Source organism: Tachysurus vachellii, chromosome 1, assembly GCF_030014155.1.
Source record: "Tachysurus vachellii isolate PV-2020 chromosome 1, HZAU_Pvac_v1, whole genome shotgun sequence".
NCBI lineage: Eukaryota > Metazoa > Chordata > Actinopteri > Siluriformes > Bagridae > Tachysurus > Tachysurus vachellii.
The window spans coordinates 12,475,755-12,500,054 of record NC_083460.1 but is presented as its reverse complement, the minus strand read 5'-3'; the positions used below and the strand labels follow the sequence as shown (position 1 = coordinate 12,500,054).

The 24,300-nt window shown below is 39.1% G+C and overlaps 1 protein-coding gene across 2 annotated transcripts; it reads right to left on the bottom strand.

Annotated features, from left to right (window-relative positions):
• Window positions 1-1,384: 1,384 nt before the first annotated feature.
• On the bottom strand, window positions 1,385-10,576 carry vegfaa (vascular endothelial growth factor Aa). 2 transcript variants are annotated; one of them, XM_060872920.1, is made up of 7 exons: window positions 9,889-10,575; window positions 7,369-7,408; window positions 5,582-5,778; window positions 5,398-5,474; window positions 5,250-5,282; window positions 3,734-3,865; window positions 1,385-2,605 (listed from the first exon to the last, which is right to left on the bottom strand). In XM_060872920.1, the coding sequence occupies exons 1-7, from the start codon at window positions 9,952-9,954 to the stop codon at window positions 2,584-2,586; spliced, it is 567 nt and encodes a 188-aa protein (XP_060728903.1). In that variant the 5' UTR covers window positions 9,955-10,575; the 3' UTR covers window positions 1,385-2,583. The 2 variants fall into 2 exon arrangements, with proteins under 2 accessions (XP_060728903.1, XP_060728893.1); XM_060872910.1 differs by lacking the exon at window positions 1,385-2,605 and having other exon boundaries at window positions 2,618-3,865; window positions 9,889-10,576.
• Between the last annotated feature and the right edge of the window lie 13,724 nt (window positions 10,577-24,300).

The following is a 24,300-nucleotide window of genomic DNA, read 5'->3' as shown; positions in this document are numbered from 1 at the left end:
AAAATGAACAGCTAACTTCTCACAGTTTCCACTCCGTCATCACTCTTCTAATCTGAGAATGGAAAAATGTCTCTAACTCTGTACCTGTGTCCTACAGCTCACTATACAAAAGTCTGACTTTAATATCTAACATTAATTGCATTTACACACACACACACTCTCTCTCTCTCTCTCTCTCTCTCTCTCTCTCTCTCTCTCACACACACACACACACACACACATGTTTATTAAACACTGTTCAAAATTCTCCATTTCTTTTATCCACCTTAATTTTCTCGTTTAATGTTTGTATCCATCAGCTACATGTCTGAATTTCTCCTTTTCATTTTTCAACGTAAGAGTTATCTAAAGTTCTGTACAAGATCCATTACCACCAGCTTAATTCCACCTCCATTAAAGCAGCTGTTTCCATTCTCTTCTTTTCTATTTCCTATACAATTTCCCACTTCAGTCAGAGGTTAAAAAAGTGTCACAGTCCACAGACTTTTCAACCAAGAGATGGACTGAGGCATGGATGAAGAACCTGTGAAGTGTCAGTATCAGTTATAACTCAATAGTGCATTAGACAGACCCAATAAACATCTAAATAAATAAATAAATAAATAAATAAAAATCGTAAGCGACTTTTTAACATGGTTATTGACCTGATGCCTCAGTGGTCATTTGTTTTAGGATACATTAATGACCAGATCTCTATGTAATTATTATATCAAAGACAGAATCACATCAAACCAACACAGGAGTGAGCTTTCAGTTAGACTGTACACAGTGCTGTGGCTATGGCTTACACACACACACACACACAAAGCAGTGAGGAATCTATAGCAGAATTCCATCTTTAAGCTGCCAAAATGAATGGATAAGCTCTGTGTGAATAATGTGAGTTGTGGATAAAGTTCAGACTTATTATAGAGTCGTGCAGGAAAGTGATTCTGAAAGTTTATTTGGACTTTACATCAGAGCTGTAAAAATGCAAGAAGCTGCTGTTAGCTGACCTTATAAGAACTTTATTATATTATAATATGAGTTATTAGGATCGTCATGTGAAGACATTCAGAGCTGCATTCAGTGTTGCTTCCTTATGTCCATTATACAGGGCACTGATATATCATAGCCCTGGAGTGTGTGTGCGTAATAAAATCTTTTATTTACTTTGGATTTAGTTCCACATTTATGAGCTGCTTTGGGGATTTTCTTCTGTAGGGGAATTCTTTATGTCCAGAAGTCAAAGTCTGATCTGTTCTGAAACCGAAAATAAAAGTTTATTTATAATTTATACACAGCTAATACCCTTGAAAACAGTTCTCTCTATGACAACTTTAGGAAACTTTGGTGTAAACAACATTAAAATGTTTCTGGATTTACAGAAAGTCAGGACGCAACACAGATTTTTCGATTTATTAAAAAACAATATAATTTCAAAAATAAATACATATTTAATGTTAAACTAAAACAAAAAAGTGTTAATATTTAAATCTTTAACACACAAATAAATATATTATGAAAATAGAATGGACATGAAAAAATCTGTTTTAATACAAATAGAAGAATGTTGGTGGTTTTTCTTGGGGAAAATTCGTAAATTGTCTCTTATTATTAGAGACAAACAAAAACCGGCTCATATCACATTTACATTCCTTGTGATTCATCAATGTTTTTACCGAGAAACATCATTCGTCCTCCTGTCATATATAAAGTAGTTTTCAGGAATGTCAGAGAAGTATTTCTTTCTTTTCTTCTTCTCGGAAAAGAAAATAAAATCAGGCAGATTTGGTGGTGACGCTGACGGAAATAAAACCACAAGGCAATGAACAGCAACAAAAACGTAACACTGAATATAAATAAATCAGTTTAAATACACAGAATACTGAAGCTACCTTTATAAATTAGATGTAGAGGACTAGAAACAGAAAGTGTTACACACATCGCTAACGTGCTTCCTATCAGCGTTCGCTTTTCTCTTTGGAAAATAAACAGATTTACTCATAAGTTATTAATTATTGTTATTAATGGATGATCTTTGATGATGAAATGTCCTTGTTCAAAACCAGAATCACATTAACATAACCTACGCTGAATATCCCTTTATTATTTACACAATAATGGTGTTGTATCCTCAAAGGTTGCACCGTCATCCAATCAGAGTGTGTCTCAGTCCAGTAGAGTCAAGCCCACTCCGATAATCACAATCCCGTTTAAATAAAATCCGTGAAACAGCAGCTCTCTGTCAGTCTGTCTCAAGGCGCAGGATGGACATGCGTCCACTTGTCTCCATAGCAGCATTACACATTGTCACGTCCTTTTACAGCTTTCTGTCTCTCTGGATAAAACTGGGTTCATATATTAATTTATTAAAACATACAGCTGTGTGGCGGCACACCATTAGTGTTTCTATCATGTCTTTTTATGTGTGTTTGTGTGTGTGTGTGTGTGAGAGAGAGAGAGAGAGAGAGAGAGAGAGAGAGAGAGAGAGAGAGAGAGAGAGAGAGAGAGAGAGTGTGTGTGTGTGGTCCACAGGTTGGTGAAAAAGTGCTGAGATTAAATATTCCTTCATTCAGTGCGTGTCTGAGACCAGCGTCATCGTCATCTCCTCGGTTTATCACATCTGCGAAGGAAAAGAAAAAGAGAGAAGTGTGTGATTCGCCATGTTTACTATGTAGGGCACTTATGAGTTGAGTTCTATATAGCTCTACATTTTTTTAGTAGTGCACTACACAGGGCACAGGGCCATTAATTAATGACTATAGTGCTACAGAAATTAGTGAGCTGTATCCCGAACAGCCATTTACTAGATGTTTAGTGCACTAGAAAGTGTATAAAAGCTGTTAAGTAGTGCACCAACTTACATTAGGGATTAGTGCACCAGCTGAAGGGTTTAGTTTCTTTTTATTTGTGATTAAATCAGGAAGACAGTGATATAATTAATTTTGATCATTGATTAATGAATTACGTTAGAATTAAAATATAATTTGAGTTCTAATCATGTGAGAAGCAAGCAGCATGGACATATTTTAATTTAAATCCCTGCTCTGTTTGGATTCAGAGGCGAAATTAAAGATGTACATTCAAAATGTATTTTATTGTGTTCTTATTGTGTTGTTGTGTCATATTGTCGGTTCAGTTCAGAGTAACTTTCTTGCTCTCTGGAGCTCTTTCAGGAGAAGAGGGACACCAAGTAGGATGCAGATTCCCCATGTAGTGCACTTCTATCTATAGGGAGCAGGGAGTTTTTAAAAAATGCTCAAGAGGAAATCTGAATACTGTAAACACATCTGTGTTTAATTCACTGAAATGTTACCTGTTTCTTATTATACAGGTGTAATGAAGTGTTCTAGAGAAGTTATAGATGGCACAGAGGCTTAAAGGAAGTGAAAAATTAAATGTCCTACTTCCTTTTAACTATAATTTTGTCGATTAGCTGAACCGTGATGAGTGTGTGGAGTTTTCTTCTTTAAAATGGACAAAGGTAAAAGAATGAGGACATTTTATTTTTATCTGAACTGTTCCTGCAAAGATCTACAACACACACACACCTCTCGGGCTCTCTTTCTCTCTCTCACACACACAGCATATCCATGTGACTGCATGTTAATTTCAGCGCTGTGCAGTGGAGATCACAAGCATGCACCAGCATTTAGCAAAGAGCAAAAATGTGGGAGCAGATAAGAGTCATGCAGAGAAAAAAAACACATGAGGATGTCACATCACACACAGGACGAGGTGATGAACAAACCTGCAAACTCTCTCGTTTAACTCAAGCTTTCTGGACCTGCACTGTAACTGAGTCAGTGTGCAGGAACACCTGCAGGTGAGAGGATCCTGCACAAACCAGTGCTTCTTCCTCTCTGAGCAGGGCTCACAGCGGCTGCAAGACAAGCAGAGAGACAGACAGGGGAGAGAGAGAGATGGGGCAGGGAGTGGGGCAGGAGAGAGGGAGAGGAGGAGAGGGAGAAAGGGGGGCAGGGAGAGAGGGGAAACGGGGTGAGAAGGGGAATGGGGGGCAGGGAGAGAGAGAGAGAGAGAGAGAGAGAGAGAGAGAGAGAGAGAGAGAGAGAGAGAGATGTCTAAGCCAAAGATCTGAGACAAGCACAGTCGATATCATGAAGCAGAGAAAAAGATGCTCTGTCCGGAATGCAAGACACCCATATTCACTATGCCATGAACCTCTCACAGTGCACTGAAACAGGATGCAAAATACCTACAATGCACTGTGCTGTATGTAGGGATTAGGGATTAGGGATTAGGGAATAGGGCACCATTATGGATACAGGCCCAAGGTTTAGTTAGAGTTCCACTGGAATGTGTTCAATTTAATGACTTTATCACAAGTGCAACTCTCTCTCTCTCTCTCTCTCTCTCTCTCACACACATTCACAACTTACACACAGTCGCACACAGCCTCTGACCTAGCAGGATTTTCAGCAGAAACACATTCATTAAAGCACAAACACTATTCACACAGAGGGCAGTGAGTTGATACGACAGCACACAGCCGTGCTCAGAATAAGCAGCAGAGGAGATCAGTGTGTGTGTGTTTGTGTGTGTGTGTGTGTACGTGCTCATGAGCAGGAGCAAGTCTCCATTTGGCTCTATAGGCAGTGGATTTGATTTAGCCTTCTCAGATAACCTGATCCTCACACACACACACTCTCATCCAATTAAACTAGGTACATCAGTTTGTGTGTGTGTGTGTTTCTGGACTCTGCCTCAGTTTCCAGTGCTAAAAATAAGCAGAGGTTGGCAGTTGACGGCGTGACACCTGTGGCTATGATTAGAACAGGGAAGTGTGAGACAGCTGCAGAGGGGGTGTGTGTTAGAACATGTTTGTGTGTGAGTGAGTTGTGTGTGTGTTTGGTGGTGGTCCGAATATCAGCCACCCCCTGAACACAGACGCCTGTGTTACAGACATCATTAGCTTTATCACCTCAGCTGTCTGTGAAATACAGGCAATGTGTGTGTGTGTGTGTGTGTCTGTGCAACCCAAAGTCTCCTCAAACATCCAATCAAGATTTGACTCCAAATGCACAGCAAGGCTGCATAGTGGAATAAAGTGTATATAACTCAGCGTTGGCTAATTAGCATTAGCACTGGTGTTAGCATTAGCATTATTGTCCAGCTGACTGCTTCTCATTTCTTTCTTATTAATTTAACAGGATAAAATAACAACAAACATATCTCTCTCTCTCTCTCTCTCTCTCTCTCTCTCTCTCTCACACACACACACACACACACACACACACACTACTTACTATTCTTTCTTTGTTTTCACTTCTGGTTTTACTCTGAAAAAGGAAAAAATAAAAACATGAGTGAAAACACTGAACATGAAATGTGTTAATGTGTGTCTGTCTGTGTTAGCTTTAAGTGTGTGTGAGAGAGAATGATAAAGCTACTTACCTGCAGTCACAGTGTGTGTGTTCTGTGAAGCTCAGCAGAGTTTTGTGTTCTCCTACACCTGGTTTTACTCTGTACAACTGCACACACACACAATAAAAACAACATTAGTGTTTGAGGTCCTCAATTTTATCTTAGCTATCTGAGTTGCAAAAGCACAGTGTGTGTATTTGTGTGCGTGTTTCACCTCCAGTGTAACGTTGTTTGTGTGTGTAGGAACACATTCAAGTGCTTCATCGTTACAGCAGCCTCCACAGCGCTGGAGTACCACACAGGATGGCAGATAGGTGACGTGTGTGTCGTGTGGATACTCGTGCTGTACATCTACCAGGGTCTCCCTCGGATTACACCTGCTCTTACTGTACACCTCCATAAACGGCACCACTGAACACACATACACACAGAGGCAATATGTCAACAGGCTGGTACTGCACTGTGTTAATCTACTTTAAGTAACAGATGTCTGAATTTATGTTATATTTTAAACTTAGGCTCTTCAGACTGACACAGTGACCTAACACCTTCACACTCAACACTGCTTCACCAGAACATGTCTAACTTCTGTCTATTTTTCCTTTTTTTCCCCTTCTTAGGCACTGCGCCAGTTCTGCTGCTCAACGTTTCCTGAGCAGATTAGTACAGCGCTAAACACAACACAAAAGTCCATTATACTGAAGGGGGCCATTTTACTTAAGTGGTGGAAGATTATACTCTCAAACCCCCCCCCCCCCCAAAAAAAAAAAAAAAAAAAAAACCAAACCACCACCACCACACACACATATAGAGTTATGGCAGGAGCCAATTATTAAAGGATCATCATGAGTTTTCTTATATCACTGTGTGTTTACTGACATTAATAAAAACACTTTCTTCATTCTGAAATGTGACACGTTGAGTGTGTGTGTGTGTTTGTGTGTACGTGTTAATATGATAATTTATTACAGAACTGCAGTATGATATCACATTGCCATAAACACTAACACACTCACTATAAACATACAAAGTAATGACAACATGGAGAATGTTCTGATCTACAGCTACAATTATAGTAAAAGTATCAGATCTCATAACGGGATGATGTTCACGATGATCTGTATGAGGATATTTATTTTTGCTGATGTTAATATAGATGACAATAACATGCTGGAGTAAAGAAACTTCAATGGAGTAATGGACTGGTTGGTACCACAGAGTCACCATACACTTTTTAAGAACACTTTCCTCTCACGTCTCCATCGGTGTACAGATGAACCTCAGTTAACATCGACTCTACACTCCACAGTTCTAGAAGAATAATGATGTATAATCTCACTCTGGTGTTTAGAATGGTTTATAATCTCACTTTCTATTGTTTATAATGATTTATAATCCCACACTAGTGTCATCCAGTTGAGGATGAGGTTCTCTTTTCACTCTGGTTCCTCTTAAGGTTTCTTCCTCATATCGTCTCAGGGCGTTTTTCACCACCGGTAATAATCTGAGTATATTTCACAGTTTGTTCCTCTCTCTCTCTCTCTCTCTCTCTCTCTCTCTCTCTCTCTCTCTCTCACACACACACACACACACACACACACACACACACATCCACAGCTGTCTAGTGAATGTTACCTTGGGAATTATTTGATGAGTGACTCGGCCCTCGCTACTAAACACAGAGCTGTGTTCAGATGAGGCCAGAGGTGTGTTAGCTGAGTTATAAAGCTGCAGCCTCTGTTATAGATAAGCTAATGTTTAACCACCACCTACCCTCAGGGACACCACACACACACACACACACACACACAGAACTGTAGGGAATATGTGAATGTAAGTGAAATGTCTAGAGCGTCCCTAACACTGAACTCATTATCTAATATCTCACTGTGAGAAATTCACTGCTTTACTTGTGCACTGAAGCTATGAGCCTCAAGTTGCTCTGTTTCACTGTGTGAAAATCTGCACACACACACACACAAATATTGATTACACACTCACCTTCATTCTTGCTTTTTCCCTCCTTTGGTATGTAAGCCGCCTGTTGGGAGAAAACAAACATGATCAGTGTGTGTGTGTGTCATTGCATTCAGTAAAACAGGTATTTACAGATTAAACACAGACACACTAAATATCAATGTTACTGTGTGTTGAAAAACACACTCTAACACACACTGACACTGTAACACAGAAACAAACTGTAACACATTAACATAGTGTAAAACAAAATAAACTGTAACACACAACAAAGTGTAACCCACACTAACACTTTCTAACACACTCTAACATACTATAGCACGCACTGACACTCTAACACTAACAAATTGTAACACACTAACAAAGTGAAACAGACACTAACACTCTGTTACAAAACACTTGAACAAAAGTGTGTTAATGCACTCTAACACTATAACACACACTAAAATACTGTAACCCATGCTAACACACTAACACATGCTAACACACGCTAACACACTAACACACGCTAACAATGTGTAACACTAACAAAGCATTACACACAAACCTAGTGTAATACACACTTACAAAGTGTAACACCCACTACCACACTGTAATACACACTAACATGTTGTAAGACACACTAACAGTGTAACACAAACACTCTAACATACTGTAACACACATTAACACTCTGTAACACACTATAACAAAGCATAACACACTATAAGACCCTGTAACACACACTAATATACTGTAACACACTAACAGAATGTAAAATACACTAACACTCTTACAATAACACCACTGAAAAGAACTCCATACAATGTTGTGTGTAAGTAATGATGCTGTGTGTGTGAGTGTGTTCAGATCATATAACACTTTAATTACACACAGAACTCTGTATAACTAATTATGTCTCTTCTGAAAAGAAAAAAAAAACAGAAGTAGAACTAATTTACAGGGTGAATGTGTTTGTAGTCACAACTTGTCCGTGTTTAACTCTAATTGTCCATTATTGGACATTTAGTGTAGATTCATAACATGAAATCCTGATTAAGGCCATTTCAAGTCCAGACTCTATAAATTTAAAGGAGGAGTAAGCACACACTGGTGTGACATTGTTCTGTTCTGTTCTGTTAGCTTAGCTACCGTTGCTAAACTACTGCACTGTATAATAATAAAAAAAAGAAGACATGCTGAAACAAAGTGCTTAAATAAAACCCAAGACGTGACGTCACAAATGCAGACTTGTGATTGGCTGAGCAAATAAAACTTATGCTACACCCTTGTTGAATCAGAATGGCACCTGTTGCAATACACACACACGCGCACACACACACGCACAAGTTCTCAAACCTATTTTAAAAGCTTTAATGGATCAGAAGTTCATCTGTCTGTATATTAATGATAATCAGTGACACACTGGACATCCGGGGAAGGTCACGAGGCAATACTCTGTGATTTGGGATGCGGCCCAGTCACGGACCCCCTCGGGCGGCAAACCAGTCACGCGTTACACCCGACGATTGTGATTCGGTAATGTAGTGAACACAAAGGCATTAGTGTTTGGTGCGCGGTTGGTTTGAGACGCAGCCCGCATTTAAATCAGTATGTATGGAGCGGATTGGTGCGCTTTGCTCTGAGAGCTCGTGTCTACAGTGACATGAAATCCTACTCATCCACGTTTTCTCACACGTTCTCACACACGCACGCGCACACACACACACACACACGCGCGCGACAGAGACAGAAAGAGAGAGAGAGAGAGAGAGAGAGAGAGAGAGTGAACAATTATTTTCTTTTTCATTATTATTTTCAACTAAATATGACGCAATCTGGGAGTGAGGTTTCCAAATTTACCTGCTGTGTGATTGGACCGGTCACACACCGGTATATGCTCAGGTGTCGCATATAAGTAATGTGCACATCATTTGGTACATTAAACACATTTAGATTATTATATTGTTATTATATCATTGTTATGAAACATTAACAGTAAAAATCGAATTTCCCAGTCAGTACTATACAGTTACTAGAATAAACTTAAGAATATAGAGTTTTACTACGAGACACAAAGGCCCTAGACTATCATTTAATACAATGTACTACAATAAAATCATCAGTGTACAATGAAGTGTGTTTGTATTTTAGGCTAAGCATATACAATCATTAAAAGTAATCATACTGGACCACACACTCTCAAATACACACACACTCACTCACTCTCTCTCTCTCTCACACACACACACACACACAATTGTTCTGTGTGTATAGCTGATACTGTTCGGTTTGTGTAGTTTGTTTGTGTTTTCTATATAAACTAATAATAGAACCATCAGTGTACAGTGAAGTGTGTTTGTATTTTAGGTTAAGCATATATAATCCTCAGAAGTAATCATATTGGACCATACACACACTCTCACACACACACACACTCACTCACACATTATTCTGCTGTGTGTAGACCTTATACTGTTCCGTTTGTGTAGTGTATTTGTGTTTTTTTGTGTATTTCTATATAAATTAATAATAAAATAAATTGATGTATAATGAATATACTCACATTCACAGCCGAGACGTTCAGCAGCGCTACCAGAAATAACTGAGTCCAATAAACCACAAAGTTCATGGCTGAATTTCCCAAATAAAAAAAAAGCTCTCAGTTCACTGGCTCTCAAACAGAACCCCCCCCCCAAAAAAAACAAAAAATGTGAATAAATAGGTTAAAGTGTGTGACCTGCAGTGACAATGGTGAAGTCCGAGGTCATAGTAACACCTCCATGTTCACACACACACCTGAGACTCTATTCCTCTGTGCGCAAAATTAGACTTAATTATTTAAAAAAAATCCAGTTATAAAAATCCGGGTTCAGTTCCACACAATCCACTCCGGTGCTGAGAAGAAAATCAATAAAAAAAATAAAAAACCTTTTAAAAATATCTCAGATTTTATATATAGGCTGAAGGAAATGTTTCCTCGAGCTCCAGGCGCGATTTCTGCTCCGGAACCGCGATACACGAATTAGCACCGATTACACCGACATATATTCTCCATTCGGTAAAAACCGCACCTCAGTGCTGCTTCCGTTTCTCCCTGCACGTCTCCGCGCGTGTGTGCGTGTGTGTCTGTCTGCGAGAGATTCTCCCAGAGCTGTGTGTGTGCGTGTGTGCACGCGCGCAATGTGTATGAATGAGTGCACGCGAGCTCCGTTGTTCCTCTTTGCGCTCTTCTTGCAGTGTACCGAGGACGCGCTGCTCACGCTGGATCTTGAGAGAATCGGGCCGCGATCTCATTGGTCGCACAATCGTGACGTCAGACCGTACGGCCGAATCAACTTTACGCGAACAACCTACCAGATTGACCAAATACGTCCCAAATCGCACCCGCGTGCACTAGGTAGTGTGTAAGCCTTCATTGGAAACCTGGAGAGACGTGTGTGTGTGTGTGTGTGTGTGTGTGTGAGACGTGTTCAGGATGTGCGGTGATTCAACACAGTCCGAGAGAAACCTCAGGGATCTTAAAGCTCAGGATGAGGATTTACTGATGAGATGAGATGTGATGCACCTTTATAATAATCCTCCTAACTGGATGGTCGAGGTGACACTGCAATGCAAGTCAGAGGACTAAAAGCTATACATCAACAAATAGAGTAAAAATACAAAAAAATACAAAGTTTAGGATAAATAGAAATAATAATAAATGGCATAAGATATGAATCAGTGTGTGTGTGTGTGTGTGTGTGTGTGTGTGTGTGTGTGTGTGTGTGTATTAATCCGACACAAATAACTCAAAATGTAATTTAACATTATGTCTAAAATGTTATCAAAAATAGTTGAATTTTTATTATTCAATTCAATTAACAATTTACAATGGACATTGTCTCAAAGCAGCTTTACAGAACATTAACATAGAACAAAAGGTTATGTTAAAGAATAATATAAAGATTAATATAATACAAAATTCAAGATTAATATTAGATATATTTAAATGTAATTTAAATGTAATTATAATTTAGAAATGACAGATAATTATAATATTAATATCAGTGTAGCCACATTCCATTCACTCTATATTAACATAAAAGTATGATTTATTAATGTGAACACACATACGCGCTCTCTCTCTCTCTCTCTCTCTCTCTCTCTCTCTCTCGCGCTCTCTCTCTCGCGCTCTCTCTTATTATTATAAGTCGTGGACCTTATAATAATAATATAATAACAGACACACTTTCTGATGTTAAATCTAATTAAAACATTGAAAAATGATTCACATGTGACCATGACGTAGTATGTGAGTGAATTCAGACAATAAACCATTTATGGTTTAATGTTGGATGTTTTGAGGTCACTGTACTGATTTAAGCTGAGCCTCTGATTCATGAAAAAATGATTCTCTGTGAAATGTCACTAATTCCACTTCACTATCAAGTCTAGACTCTTACAACCCGTCATTATACACATAAATCTTCCAGAAAACCACATGACCTCGCTAACACACACACACACACACACACACACACACACACACACACACTTTAGACTCAAACCTATTCACTTTCTTTTCAGCAGGCGTGTACCATGTGCTGCTGTAAAACATGCTAACGCATGCAGTAAAACGTGCATTAGCATCAATTACACATGGCATTACAGATTGACGTGTTGGAGCTGCAGACCTCGAGACAGTCGATAAACACAATCATCTCCTCCAACAGCCTCTATCTATCACCTTGGCTTTGGCGTGTGTGTGTGTTTGTGTTTTGTCTTGGTGTTTCAATGAGTCCCAGAGACAAGGATAATTCACTTTAAGTGTTCTCCCTAAACCTGAGAAAGAACTTTTAGTGTGAAACAGAAACAGCACCAATATAAACGCACCAATCACTGTGTGTGTGTTTGGGATAGACAAAGCATTAGAACAGTAAAATAAAAAAATGATGATGTGTAGTGAAAGTTCTGGTAGGTTTGTTGCTTGTGATTTTTAAACAGTGCCTCAGATTCTCACTGCGATTCAGACTTGAACTTTGATTTTGATACTAAAAATCATTAACCTCTTTTGTTTTTAACTGCTCCTATGATGCTAAGACTGTGTATTTTGGACCACTGTTCTTGTAAAAGGTAAAATTTCAGGCTTTTTTTTTAGCAGATTGAATCAGGAGATTTTGTACTATCCCTCTCCATTTTGCTCCATCCAATTTGACAGGAAGCCCATATGGGTTTTCTTGAGCAGCTTTTTTTTAGTTTAGTGTGCCTCCCACACAGTCCTCACTTACGCATAGCTCGGAAAATGGGTGCATCTTCACTCCTCCAGAAGAACTGATGTCCTCCCTGTGCTGATGCTTGTTGAGGTAGTACATCACAGTATGTGTGTGGTGTGATGCAGCTTCCACTTCCTCACAAATGATCAGTGCTTACTGTGATGTCCAACCTTCAACCTTTCAGTAGCATGATATGTACTACTCATGCTACTGTAGTTATTTCAACTTTTTCAGGTCATAAAAATCTATTACCGTAGCTTATAATTTCTTTTGAATACTCACTTTCAAACATTTCCTACAAACTGATCTTTAATGGCATTTCTACTGAGGTGTTTAAATATTTTACAGGTGATCAATCATTAGTCAAAGCCTAATGAGGTCACAATAAAAATACTGACAGAAACATTATGCATTTATCATCTGTTATTCAGCCAGAACTGGTTAATTCCTGAGGGGTTTGTTTGTGTGTGGAACCAGATGATATACAAGTTACCACAAGGATGTAGCAGCTCAGTGGGTTTTTAACTGTTATGAGCTCTTCACTAGACTTGACCTTGATTTCTTTAGTCATTTCCAGACTGAACTACTGAAGCTCTCTGCTGGCAGGTTTACCACTGAACACAATTTCACTCCTCAACTGGCTTCCTGTAGCTGAACATATCAGATTAACATCACATCAAAATACTAATGCTTGCCTACAAACCAAAACTGGACCAGCTCCCTCTTACCTCAAAGCTCTTATCACTCCTCAAACTGCACCTTGCTCCCTCAGGGTAAGATATAGGTATACATCAAGACTCAAGGAATGAACTTTACCTAGATGTTCTCCATACTTCATCCAAGTGAACAAGTATCGCTATATTCATCGATGGAGCATTCCGTGGAAGTCTGACACATGCTGTAAATGTAAATGTAAACTTTCTGGTTGTGTGAATAAGATAAATGTTAGTTGCTCTGGAGAAGGGTGTTGGTTAAATACTGTAAATTATGCTTAATAACTGAATTCATGAAAATGTCCTTTTTAACAAAGAGTTGAAAAGACAATATTTGGAATCTGACCATTTACACTGTCTTCATTAATGTATGTCATGTTCAAGGCATCGACAAAAACCACAATCATGAGGTTCTGAGTTCTGAGTCCTGAGTTCTGACACACCTTCTGAAACCACTTCACACACATTACTTCAGATTTATTTCACTTCTGCCTGCTTCTTTTACATGAGTTTAAGATTCTCAGAAGATTTTAAAAGCTCTTAAACACTCCATTTAGAACATGTACAAGCACACAGGAATTTAACTCAGCAGATGAAGTTCTAGTTCCTGCGATTGTGAAATTTACAGTTTGAATGAAATGATTTACTCAAATCAGAAGTTTAGTGTTTTACTTTAATGAGTGTTTGTGTATATATTGTGTGTTAATATGTTTATGCAGCACATCTGGGTTAAACTTCCACTCACCTCCCCTCCCCTTCAACCTCCCCTTTGACAAGCTTCAGTCTTCTTGCCTCCTGACTTTACTGAATTCGTTCTCCTTGACATTCAACAGCTGCCCCACACACAAGGGAGGAAATGTCCTGTATCTGGTTTTCACCCATCCTACCCCAGCTACAGACATGACTGCTACCCCACTTCACATCTCTGATCATCAGCTGGTATCTTTCACTGTTACTCTCCTTATCCTACATAAAACCATCTTCCAACATCTCTCTCTTGCCCGCGTAACCTCCACTCTACTTCCCCTGCGTTGTATCTTCTTTAACCTCATTCTGACCATGACTCCTCCTCCTCACTACCTTTGGACTTAGCCACAGACACTTTCCTCTCCTCTCTTTCCTCAACGTTGGACCTTCTCTGTCCTCTGTCCACTAAACTTAGTAGGAGTTCTTGTCCTGCTCATTGGCTGTCATGTTGCACTGCAAGCAGAAAGAACTAAAGTCAGCAGAGAGAAAGTGGAAGAAATCACAACTCGACGCAGATCCCGCCTCTTTCTAAATGCTCCTGGCCAATTTCTCTTTAGATGTGATTTCTGCCAAGACTGCCTTCTACAAGGAAAAGATTGAAGCTTCTGCACAAGATCCACATAAGCTTCTCTTCACTTAATTTCATCCTTCCTGACTGTGGAAGACTTCATCTCCTTTTACATTGAAAAATTTGAGAAAAATCTGCCATACCTTCACTTCTGCCTGAATTCACCTATATTACACAGGCAGGATTCCCATTCTCCATCACTGTAACATTTCTCAACTATAGCAAAATTAATAAATAATAATAAATGTAAGTGGACCAAGAGTCTGGACTGGAGAACCAGAAAATCCATGTTTGGTCCCAGGCTGATGATGGATCTATGACATCATGGTAGATTCACTCTGGTTCTAAGAAGAGCTTGTGTTTGTGATTTTTCCTTACCCGTCATCAAAAACCGTTACTCTTAATCCTTTAAGGTCCTTTAGAGGTCAGTAAGTCCTCTCACGTGTTTGTTCAGCTTGCTACTATTGAATGAATCTTCAAAAAGAGCCTGTGACACAATGATTCCAAAACACACACACACACACACACACACACACACACACACACACCAGTAATGAGATGAGGTGCATGTGTGTTGTTGTACAGGAGGGTTAGTTTAATATCATACTCAGCACTCAGAACTCCTGACATGTTTATCAGGTTTAATTAAAGAGAAACACTAATGTGCTGTGTCAGAGCCTCCTCTACAAAGACACAAACACACAAAAACACACACAAAAACACACACACACAAAACTCCTAAAATCTCTGATTCCCCTCACCACACTGTCTGCTCAGTCGTCATACACACACTTGTTTATTTCAGACAGAGTTCATTTTCTCAGGACCTCTGTATAAAACTGTTTGGGGGTGGGGCTACATATGAGCTCAGTATGATGTCACAAAATAACCTCCACAACTTTGAAGCAATTTTGTAATAAATTATGATGATTGTGCATCAGAGACACACTATGACCTGAAAAATTCTCAAATCAGCAGCGTCGTACTCTTATACAACACGGGTTTGATAAATAATCCCAGTGTAACGAGTCAGAACTGATTCACTGAGTCACTATATTTATGTCTAGAGCAGGGGTCAGATCTTTCTCTCTCTCTATCTCTCTCTCTCTCTGTCTCTCTAACACACACACACTTCCTTCTTGGCATGATGTCGACACACACCTGAAACTCTGATGATGAACGAATCCTGTGTCATTAGTGACACCTGGCTGCTCATTACTCTCTCAATAATAGTGGAAGTAAAAAGGGTGTACTTGTTATCTCCCATTTGGTTTGTAGATGTTTTTTCGGGGAAATTGTTACAAATTTGTTGTGGTTATTTTTTATTTTTTGTTGTGATTTTTTAATAAACAGTGGAAATGAGACTGTTACTTTGGCACTGTTAAATAAAAACGCTGAATTGAAGCAGGGTGCACTTTCTCTTTCTCATGACTGTATTCACTGTTCCTATATACCATAGAGAGAGAGAGAGAGAGAGAGAGAGAGAGAGAGAGAGAGAGAGAGAGAGAGAGAGAGAGAGAGAGAGAGAGAGAGAGAGAGAGAGAGAGAGAGAGAGAGAGAGAGAGAGAGAGAGAGAGAGAGAGAGAGAGAGAGAGAGAGAGAGAGAGAGAGAGAGAGAGAGAGAGAGAGCGAGTGTGTGTTTGTGTTGGATTACTGCGTGCATCAGTGGCCTGTGTGATGATTAAACCTTGCACAGCACTGTGTGAGGAGGTCGTGTAGCGGTAGTGTGGAGTGGATTAAAGTTCACTGTTGTAAGGAATACAGTTTGTGTTTTAGGTCAGAGTTCATTGTATATTTGGCAGAAAACACCATGTCTGCTTTTCATCTGTTTCATCCTGAAGCTCAAACATTATCTTCTACATCACTACAAACTTTGTACAAACTCCACCTTCAGAACATAGGCCACGCCCCCCTACCTGAGTCTGAAAGTGTGTATGTTTCTCTCTCTACGGTGTGTTATACAGTCGGAAAGCACATCAACACACACACCCACACACACACACACACACACACAGTGAATGCTTTTCAGACCCATACTACAACACTAATTTGTTAGCCTTGTTTAAGGAGTGTGTGTGTGTGTGTGTGTGTGTGTGTGTGTGTGTCTGTGTGTCTGTGTGTGTCTTTGTGTGTGTGTGTCTTTGTGTGTGTATGTGTGTGTGTCTGTGTGTTCACATTGTCATTAGAAAGCAGCATGAAGTGAACATCAGGTCAGATATTTATTCTTGTTTAGTCTCGTATTTGATAATATGTGTGTGTGTCTGTTTTCTGACTGTTACAGTGTTTTCACACTATTATCTATAAATGGATGAAGGACGTATGAAAGAGAAACATTCATACTTTTGACGAAGGTAAGGGGCGTGGCCTATATTCTGTACACTGAACACTTAATACACTGAAATGAGACAACACACAAACATGCACAAACACACACACACACACACACACACACACACACACACACACACACATCTTCATATCTGCAGCCCTGAGTACAGAGACACAACACTTTTCTTAGATGAATGTCAGAACTGTCTTGCACTACACTCTGTCTCACTATATTCTCTGTCTGTCTTGCTCACACACTCAAGTACTGTGAAAATGTTACAGAAGTGTTTGAGGCTTCACTTCAGCTTGCTTGGTGTGTGTGTGTGTGTGTGTGTGTGTGTGTGTGTGTGTGTGTGTGTGTGTGTGTGTGTGTGTGTGTGTGCGTGCACATGTGTGTGAGATCTCTCTCTGACCACACAAGGCCACCCGCCACTGCTAAGGTCAGGAGGTCAAAGGTCACAAGGAGTCATGTTTGTTCAGAGTGATTAGTTGTGGAGCAGACAGGGGGATTATGGGTAATATGTGTGTAGATTATGAGGGTTTATGAGAAGCTTCGCTGATGGAAATGTCTTACATATAGGAAATGAAAAAAGGTTAAAATAAATCCTGTGTTATTAAAACTCATGCTGAGAGAATTACACTCACTGCAGATTTATAAACTTTATTAACATATTTATTTGTTTGTTTGTTTATTTATATAAACCACTACAGCCTAAGATTAAAAGCATGGCTTTTAATATTACTTATGAAATAAAAATAGATCAGAATCAGAATGTTAAATCATTGAGCTGTGAACCAAATATTGTAACAAAATGAACATTTTAGCATGATTGCTAATCCTAGTTAAATTCTTCACAAGTACAAGTACAGGTACTGGTACAGGTACAGATACAGGTACAAGTACAAGTACGAGTACAAATGCAAGTACAGGTACTGGTACAGGTACAGGTACAAGTACAAGTACAAATGCAAGTACAGGTACAAGTACTGGTACAGGTACAGGTACAAGTACAAGTATAAGTACAAGTACAAATGCAAGTACAGGTACAGGTACAAGTACAGGTACAGGTACAGGTACAAGTACTGGTACAGGTACAGGTACAGGTACAAGTACAAGTATAAGTACAAGTACAAATGCAAGTACAGGTACAGGTACTGTACAAGTACAGGTACAAGTATAAGCACAAGTACAAATACAAATACAAGTACAGGTACAGGTACAAGTACAGGTACAGGTACAAGTACAGGTACAGATACTAATGACTCAGGAGAAGAAACACTTAGAATGTCAATTTTATTTATAGTAATTTTAGTTACAGGAAAGGGGGTAAAACACATACCTCCATGTTCATTGTTCTAGATTAACATCTGAATATATCTGGAGGGTGAGTAGTCTAAAGATGATACCTGTATATACAGAAGAACTAATTTGAAGCTAAGAAGAATTGCTGTGTTTACTGACGATTCTGAGATTTTCTGTCATTTGCTGAACATCATTACATAATCTCCATCATCACATTATCTTCATCATCAGCTTCATCCCCATCATCACCATCATCTCCATCATCACCACATCTCCATCATCACCATCATCTCCACATCACCATCATCTCCATCATCAACTCCATCTTCATCATCTCCATCATCACTTCTTCTCCATCATCACCATGATCATCATTATCACATCACCTCCATCATCAGCTTCACCGCCATCATCACATCATCTCCATCACCACATAATCTCCATCATCACATTATCTCCATCATCAGCTTCATCTCCATCATTACCATCATCTCCATCATCACATCTCTATAAGCACATCTTCTCCATCACCACCATGATCTCCATCATCACATCATCTCCATCATCACCATCATCTCCATCATCAGCTTCATCTTCATCATCTCCATCATGATTACCAACATCTCCATTATCCGTTTCATCTCCATCATCTCTATCATCACATCATCTCCGTCATCACCATCATCTCCACATCACTATCATCCCCATCATCATTTTCATCTCCATCAGCTCCATCATCACCATCATCTCTATCGCCACCATGATCTTCATTATCACATGACCTCCATCATCACATCATCTCCATCATCATCTTCATCCCTATCATCACCATCATCTCCATCATTATCTTCATCCCTATCATCACCATCATCAACATCATCACTGTCATCTCCATCATCAGCTTCATCTTCATTATCTAAATCATCATCACCATCATCTTCATCATCTCCATTATCAGTTTCATCTCCATCATCTCCATCATCACATCACCTCCATCATCACCATCATCTCCATCATAACATCTTCTCCATCATCACTGTCATCACCATCATCACTATCATCTCCATCATCACATCATTTCCATCATTACCATTATGTCCATCATTACATCATCTCCATAATCAGCTTTATCTCCATTATCACATCATCTTCATCATCTCTATCATCACCATCATCTCCATCATCAGCTTCATCTTCATCATCACATCATTTCTATCGTCACCATCTTCTCCATCATCAGCTTCATCTCCGTCATCACCGTCATCACCTTCATCACCATCATCACCATCATCTCCATCATCATCACCATCATCTCCATCATCACATCTTCTCCATCATCAGCTTCATCTCCATCATTACATCATATCCATCATCAGCTTTATCTCCATTATCACATCATTTTCATCATCTTTATCATCACCATCATCTCCATCATCAGCTTCATCTCCATCATCACCATCTTCTCCATCATCAGCTTCATCTCCATCATCACCATCATCTCCATCATCAGCTTCATCTCCATCATCACCGTCATCACCTTCATCGCCATCATCACCATCATCTCCATCATCACATCATCATCTCCATTAACACATCTTCTCCATCATCAGCTTCATCTCCATCATCACCATCATCTCCATCATCACTATCATCATCTTCATTTCCATCATCACCATCATCACCTTCATCACCATCATCACCATCATCACCATCATCTCCATCATCACATCATCATTATCTCCATCATCATCATCATCATCTCCATCATTACATCTTCTCCATCATCAGCTTTATGTCCACAATCACCGTCATCACCTTCATTACCTTCATCACCATCATCTCCAACATCACATCTTCTCCATCATCACCATCATCTCCAACATCACATCTTCTCCATCATCACCATCATCTCCAACATCAAATCATCACCAGCATCACCATCATGACCAAATTTCTTTACTGCATTATTAATGTTTAATGTTTTTTTTTTCATTTTATGCTTGACATTAGTTACAAAAACCACATTATAATTTTTATTAAACCAGCTATAAAAAAAACTCAAAATAAACACAAAGCACTCACAGAACAGACCTGGATCTTCTGGGTTTTTGTGGAATTTCCTAACCTTAACCCTAACCCAGCTCTTCTCAACTCCTCATACTCAAACTATTTAAAAGTGATGTTCCTACAATACAGAAACGTTTGTTTGATGCGTTTGATGCTCACTATAATCATTGTTCCATAACATACATAAATATGGGCCTCACCTGGACCATCTCACAGAGCTCCTATGAAATCATCAATCACACAAATCCACAACATATTTCAATAAAAACACACTTCATCCACATGATCTCATACTGTAAATTCTAGTTTATTTGGAAAATAATAACAAATTAATTAAAATTAATATATATATAATAGCACATTTTATAGAGAATAACATTAGCACTGCAGTCTGCTGGAACTCCTTAATGCCAGCAGGTGGGTGTAGAACAGGAATGATGAATTTCAGTAAGATTGTGATGTCATTTGTTTTCCACTGCAGTTTGTTCAGCCAGGATCTTGACGTTTTCTGATGTAACATGAAATCCTTCTGCCAGTGAAGGATCTGGGTGGACTCTTGTGTGTGTGTATGTGTGTGTGTGTGTGTGTGTGTGTGTGTGTGTGTGTGTGTGTGTGTGTGTGAATGTTCACAGCTCATCTGTGTATGAAATACGATGATTGCATGTGGCAATAAATATCACTGGACTGTGCAACTTTGTTCTTATGCAACAGTTTGCATCCAACACCACCCTCCACCATCTCCCCCACCCACACAAACAAACACACTGTGGTCCACCCTAAATCAGAGATTTTGCATCAGAACCTGATTACTGTTGAGTATCAGGGAAAAATATATATCAGGAAATAATGCAGATACAGAAATTGGATATGATAATGGGAAATAGAATTTTAAGACTTTTCCTTCTAGAAACTCATTCTACACTTCAATCACATCTTATGTTAAGTTCACTATGAGTGGCCTGAATGATAGCACATTTACAGCATTTGGCTAACACTCTTATCCAGAGCAATGTACATTTATCTCATTTACACTGCTGAGCAGTTGAGGGTTAACTGTCTTGCTCAAGGGCCCAGTGGTGGCAGTTTAGTAGTCCAGGGATTCAAACTCACAACCTTTCAACCAGCAGTTCAACACCTTAACCACTGAGCTCCCAATTTTCCATATAGTACCATGTAGTAAAAAAAGAGACTTAAAGTGGTAAAGAAAAAAGTGGTTAAAGGTGGGGTGGGGTGTAGTTTGGGGTGGGTAAGGGTGGGTTGGGGTGCAGTTGGAGGTGTAGTTTGGGGTGGGTAAGGGTGGGGGTGTAGTTTGTGGTGGGCAGGGGTGCCAAAGTGGGTGTAGTTTGGGGTGGGAGTTTCCTGCTGCTGACGATTAGTCTCACAATGAACATACTTAACTGCTACCACACACATACACAGACACACACACACAGTACTCATGTAGACGTGTGTACTTTGGCTTGTTGGATAATGCCTCATGTCCCTCTGTGGTGGTGCACAGCGGTTTCTGATTAGTGCGTGTGACGTGCAATGTGTGTAAGAAAGTGACTGAATTACAGCTGCAGGAAACTCATCACCCCCCCACACTATCATTAACGTTACACATACTTTAATAACAGACCCTCTGTACACACACAGGGCAGTGTGTGTATGTATGTGTGCATATGCATGTCTGTGTGTGTGAGTAAAATGTGATCCAGAGTGCTATTCAAGAGTGGAAATTCCATTGCCGGTGAAAGTGTGTGTGAGCACGTAGACTTCAACTGGAACTGTGTGAATCATCTGGAGAGAACCCTCCTCTTACGTTTACTCATTTTTACATTTCCTGAACTAAGGCCAGAAGCCAGACTCATGCTTTAATAATGTCGCCAAATGCTAAAGTTACAGTATGACTTTTACAGTGTGCATTACTGTGTATGAAATTAAAGTAAAGGTAGAAATATAAGCACATGAGCATATTTCAGTCACAACTCCATCAGAGAAGGTGAATAATTAATAATAAACCTCAGCTTGACAAACCATTTACTTTTGTTGATACTAATTAAATAAACTGATGTCTCATGCGAGTGTGTTCCTGCCCTGTGTTCCTGGGATTTACTCCAGATGATCTGCCACTCTGGCTGGGACAAAATGTTTACTGAAGAAGACGACAGCAGGCAGAAATTTGGAGTTGTCCCAGAGGATTGAATCTGGATCAGTGTTGTGGACTATTTTTCTCTTCATCAGTTTTGTAAGAGAAAAAGTACACAGTGTGTATCTGTTTCTTCTTCCTATAATTTTAAAAAAAAGTCAGTATTCATAAAGATTTAGATTCACTATTTAGATTAAAAAATTATAACTCTAACTCTGAACCTTAGCTTAAGAGTGGTTCAGAACCAATCACAGAGCAACTCTGAGCAAGGAAAATACAAAAATGTTTATCTTAGAGAGGATGTGGGGTTTAACCTGTTACTAGGTATGACATTCTTAAAGACTGTGATTGTTTCTTTTTTAAATGGGGCGATTTTAAAATCTGGCATATTATAAGCCTTCTCTTTACCTCTATGTTAAGATATTTGAGGCAATATCATGTAGGGATTACGTTCCTGACCGATCATATTAGTGATGCTGTATGTTACAAATGTAATAAGTTTAATGTAAATGTAAATGTAAAGGCCAAATGATCATTATTATTTCTAACACTATGGCATTTCAGCTATGTTTCAGAGATGTTAGCGTGTCCCTAAATGCCATAGTGGAAGAATATACATATAAATTCTCCCTCTTCAACTTTTGGCCATTTTCTCCTAAGCTTAAGAAATTCTTAAGCCTCTGAAAAGTCCTCTTCTCTACTCCTAACACTTTCTGACATTAATAGCTCTTTTAAGGGTTAAGATGCTTTATGAATAACCTTTATCTTTACTAGGATGCTCTCTTTAATTTTAAGGGGAAACGTCCACATTTCTGAGAATTTTCTTAGATTTTCTTCACTACAATCCAAATCTTTCTCCTTAATCTCCAGTTCAGGTTTTGTGTCTGACTCAACTCTCTGCTTTCAGCCGTCTGACATGAAACATCCTGATTTACTGTACAGACAATGTTTATTATTGTAATGAAATGATGTGGTGTATATGAACACTGCTAAGATATTCATTGACTAACCTAATGACTTTTAGACACATCATTCAGAGGCTAAACCGAGAGTGGTGACATCACACACGGATACACTGAGTCACAGCACTGTAGAGATACTGTAAAGATTTACATCATGTACAGTTAAATGAGGAGCTTCATCTGGACCCCACACACTGTTGTGGAAATGTGCAAAATGTCTGTGTGGACTGAAAGCCATGGGACTGTTTTAATACATCTGTTCCCTCTTTATCATCATCTTCATCATCATAACCATCATCATCATTAATATTATGACACACTCCTTTTTGGGAATTTCTAGCTCACCATCAGTGTGGTGGGATGAACACTCTGTGTGTGTGTGTGTGTGTGTGTGTGTGTGTGTGTGTGTGTGTGTGTATGTGTTTGTGTGTGTGTTGACTTCTTTGACTAAACTTCACAGTAAAATGTAACTTGTAAGTATGTATAGACGAAGTAATTATGGTACTAAAGTGGAAACAAGTGGAAGCAGTTGGACTAATAACACAAAGGGGTGGAGACACGGCCAGGAAGTAAAAAATTAATGTCAGAATAAGAGCAGGCCCAAAAGAACTGTGCTCTGAGAGAATTTGTGATATTACAGTGTAGAGTGTAACGTGCAAAAAAAAAAACTTTTTGCTCATTAATCATTAATCATGGATTTTCCACATATTCTAGAGAAATGCATAATCTCCATGTAGATGAAGAAGGTTTTAGGTTAAAGCACAAAGAATGTACCTGGTGTGTTGAACTGAAGGAATAAACAGTAAAAAAAAATCTTCTTAACGATGACACATGCTGATAATAGTTGTATATAGTGCAAGCTATATAGTGATAAAAAAGCATATTTTCTTCCTTGTTAGATGTT

Excerpts from the sequence above, each read along its gene's own strand:
- vegfaa (XM_060872910.1), bottom strand. The coding sequence starts at position 9,954 with ATGAACTTTGTGGTTTATTGGACTCAGTTATTTCTGGTAGCGCTGCTG. Across the intron at positions 7,409-9,888 it reads TGAACGTCTCGGCTGTGAAT|GCGGCTTACATACCAAAGGA; the intron begins GTGAGTATATTC and ends TTCTCCCAACAG. Across the intron at positions 5,779-7,368 it reads GGGAAAAAGCAAGAATGAAG|TGGTGCCGTTTATGGAGGTG; the intron begins GTGAGTGTGTAA and ends ATGTGTGTTCAG.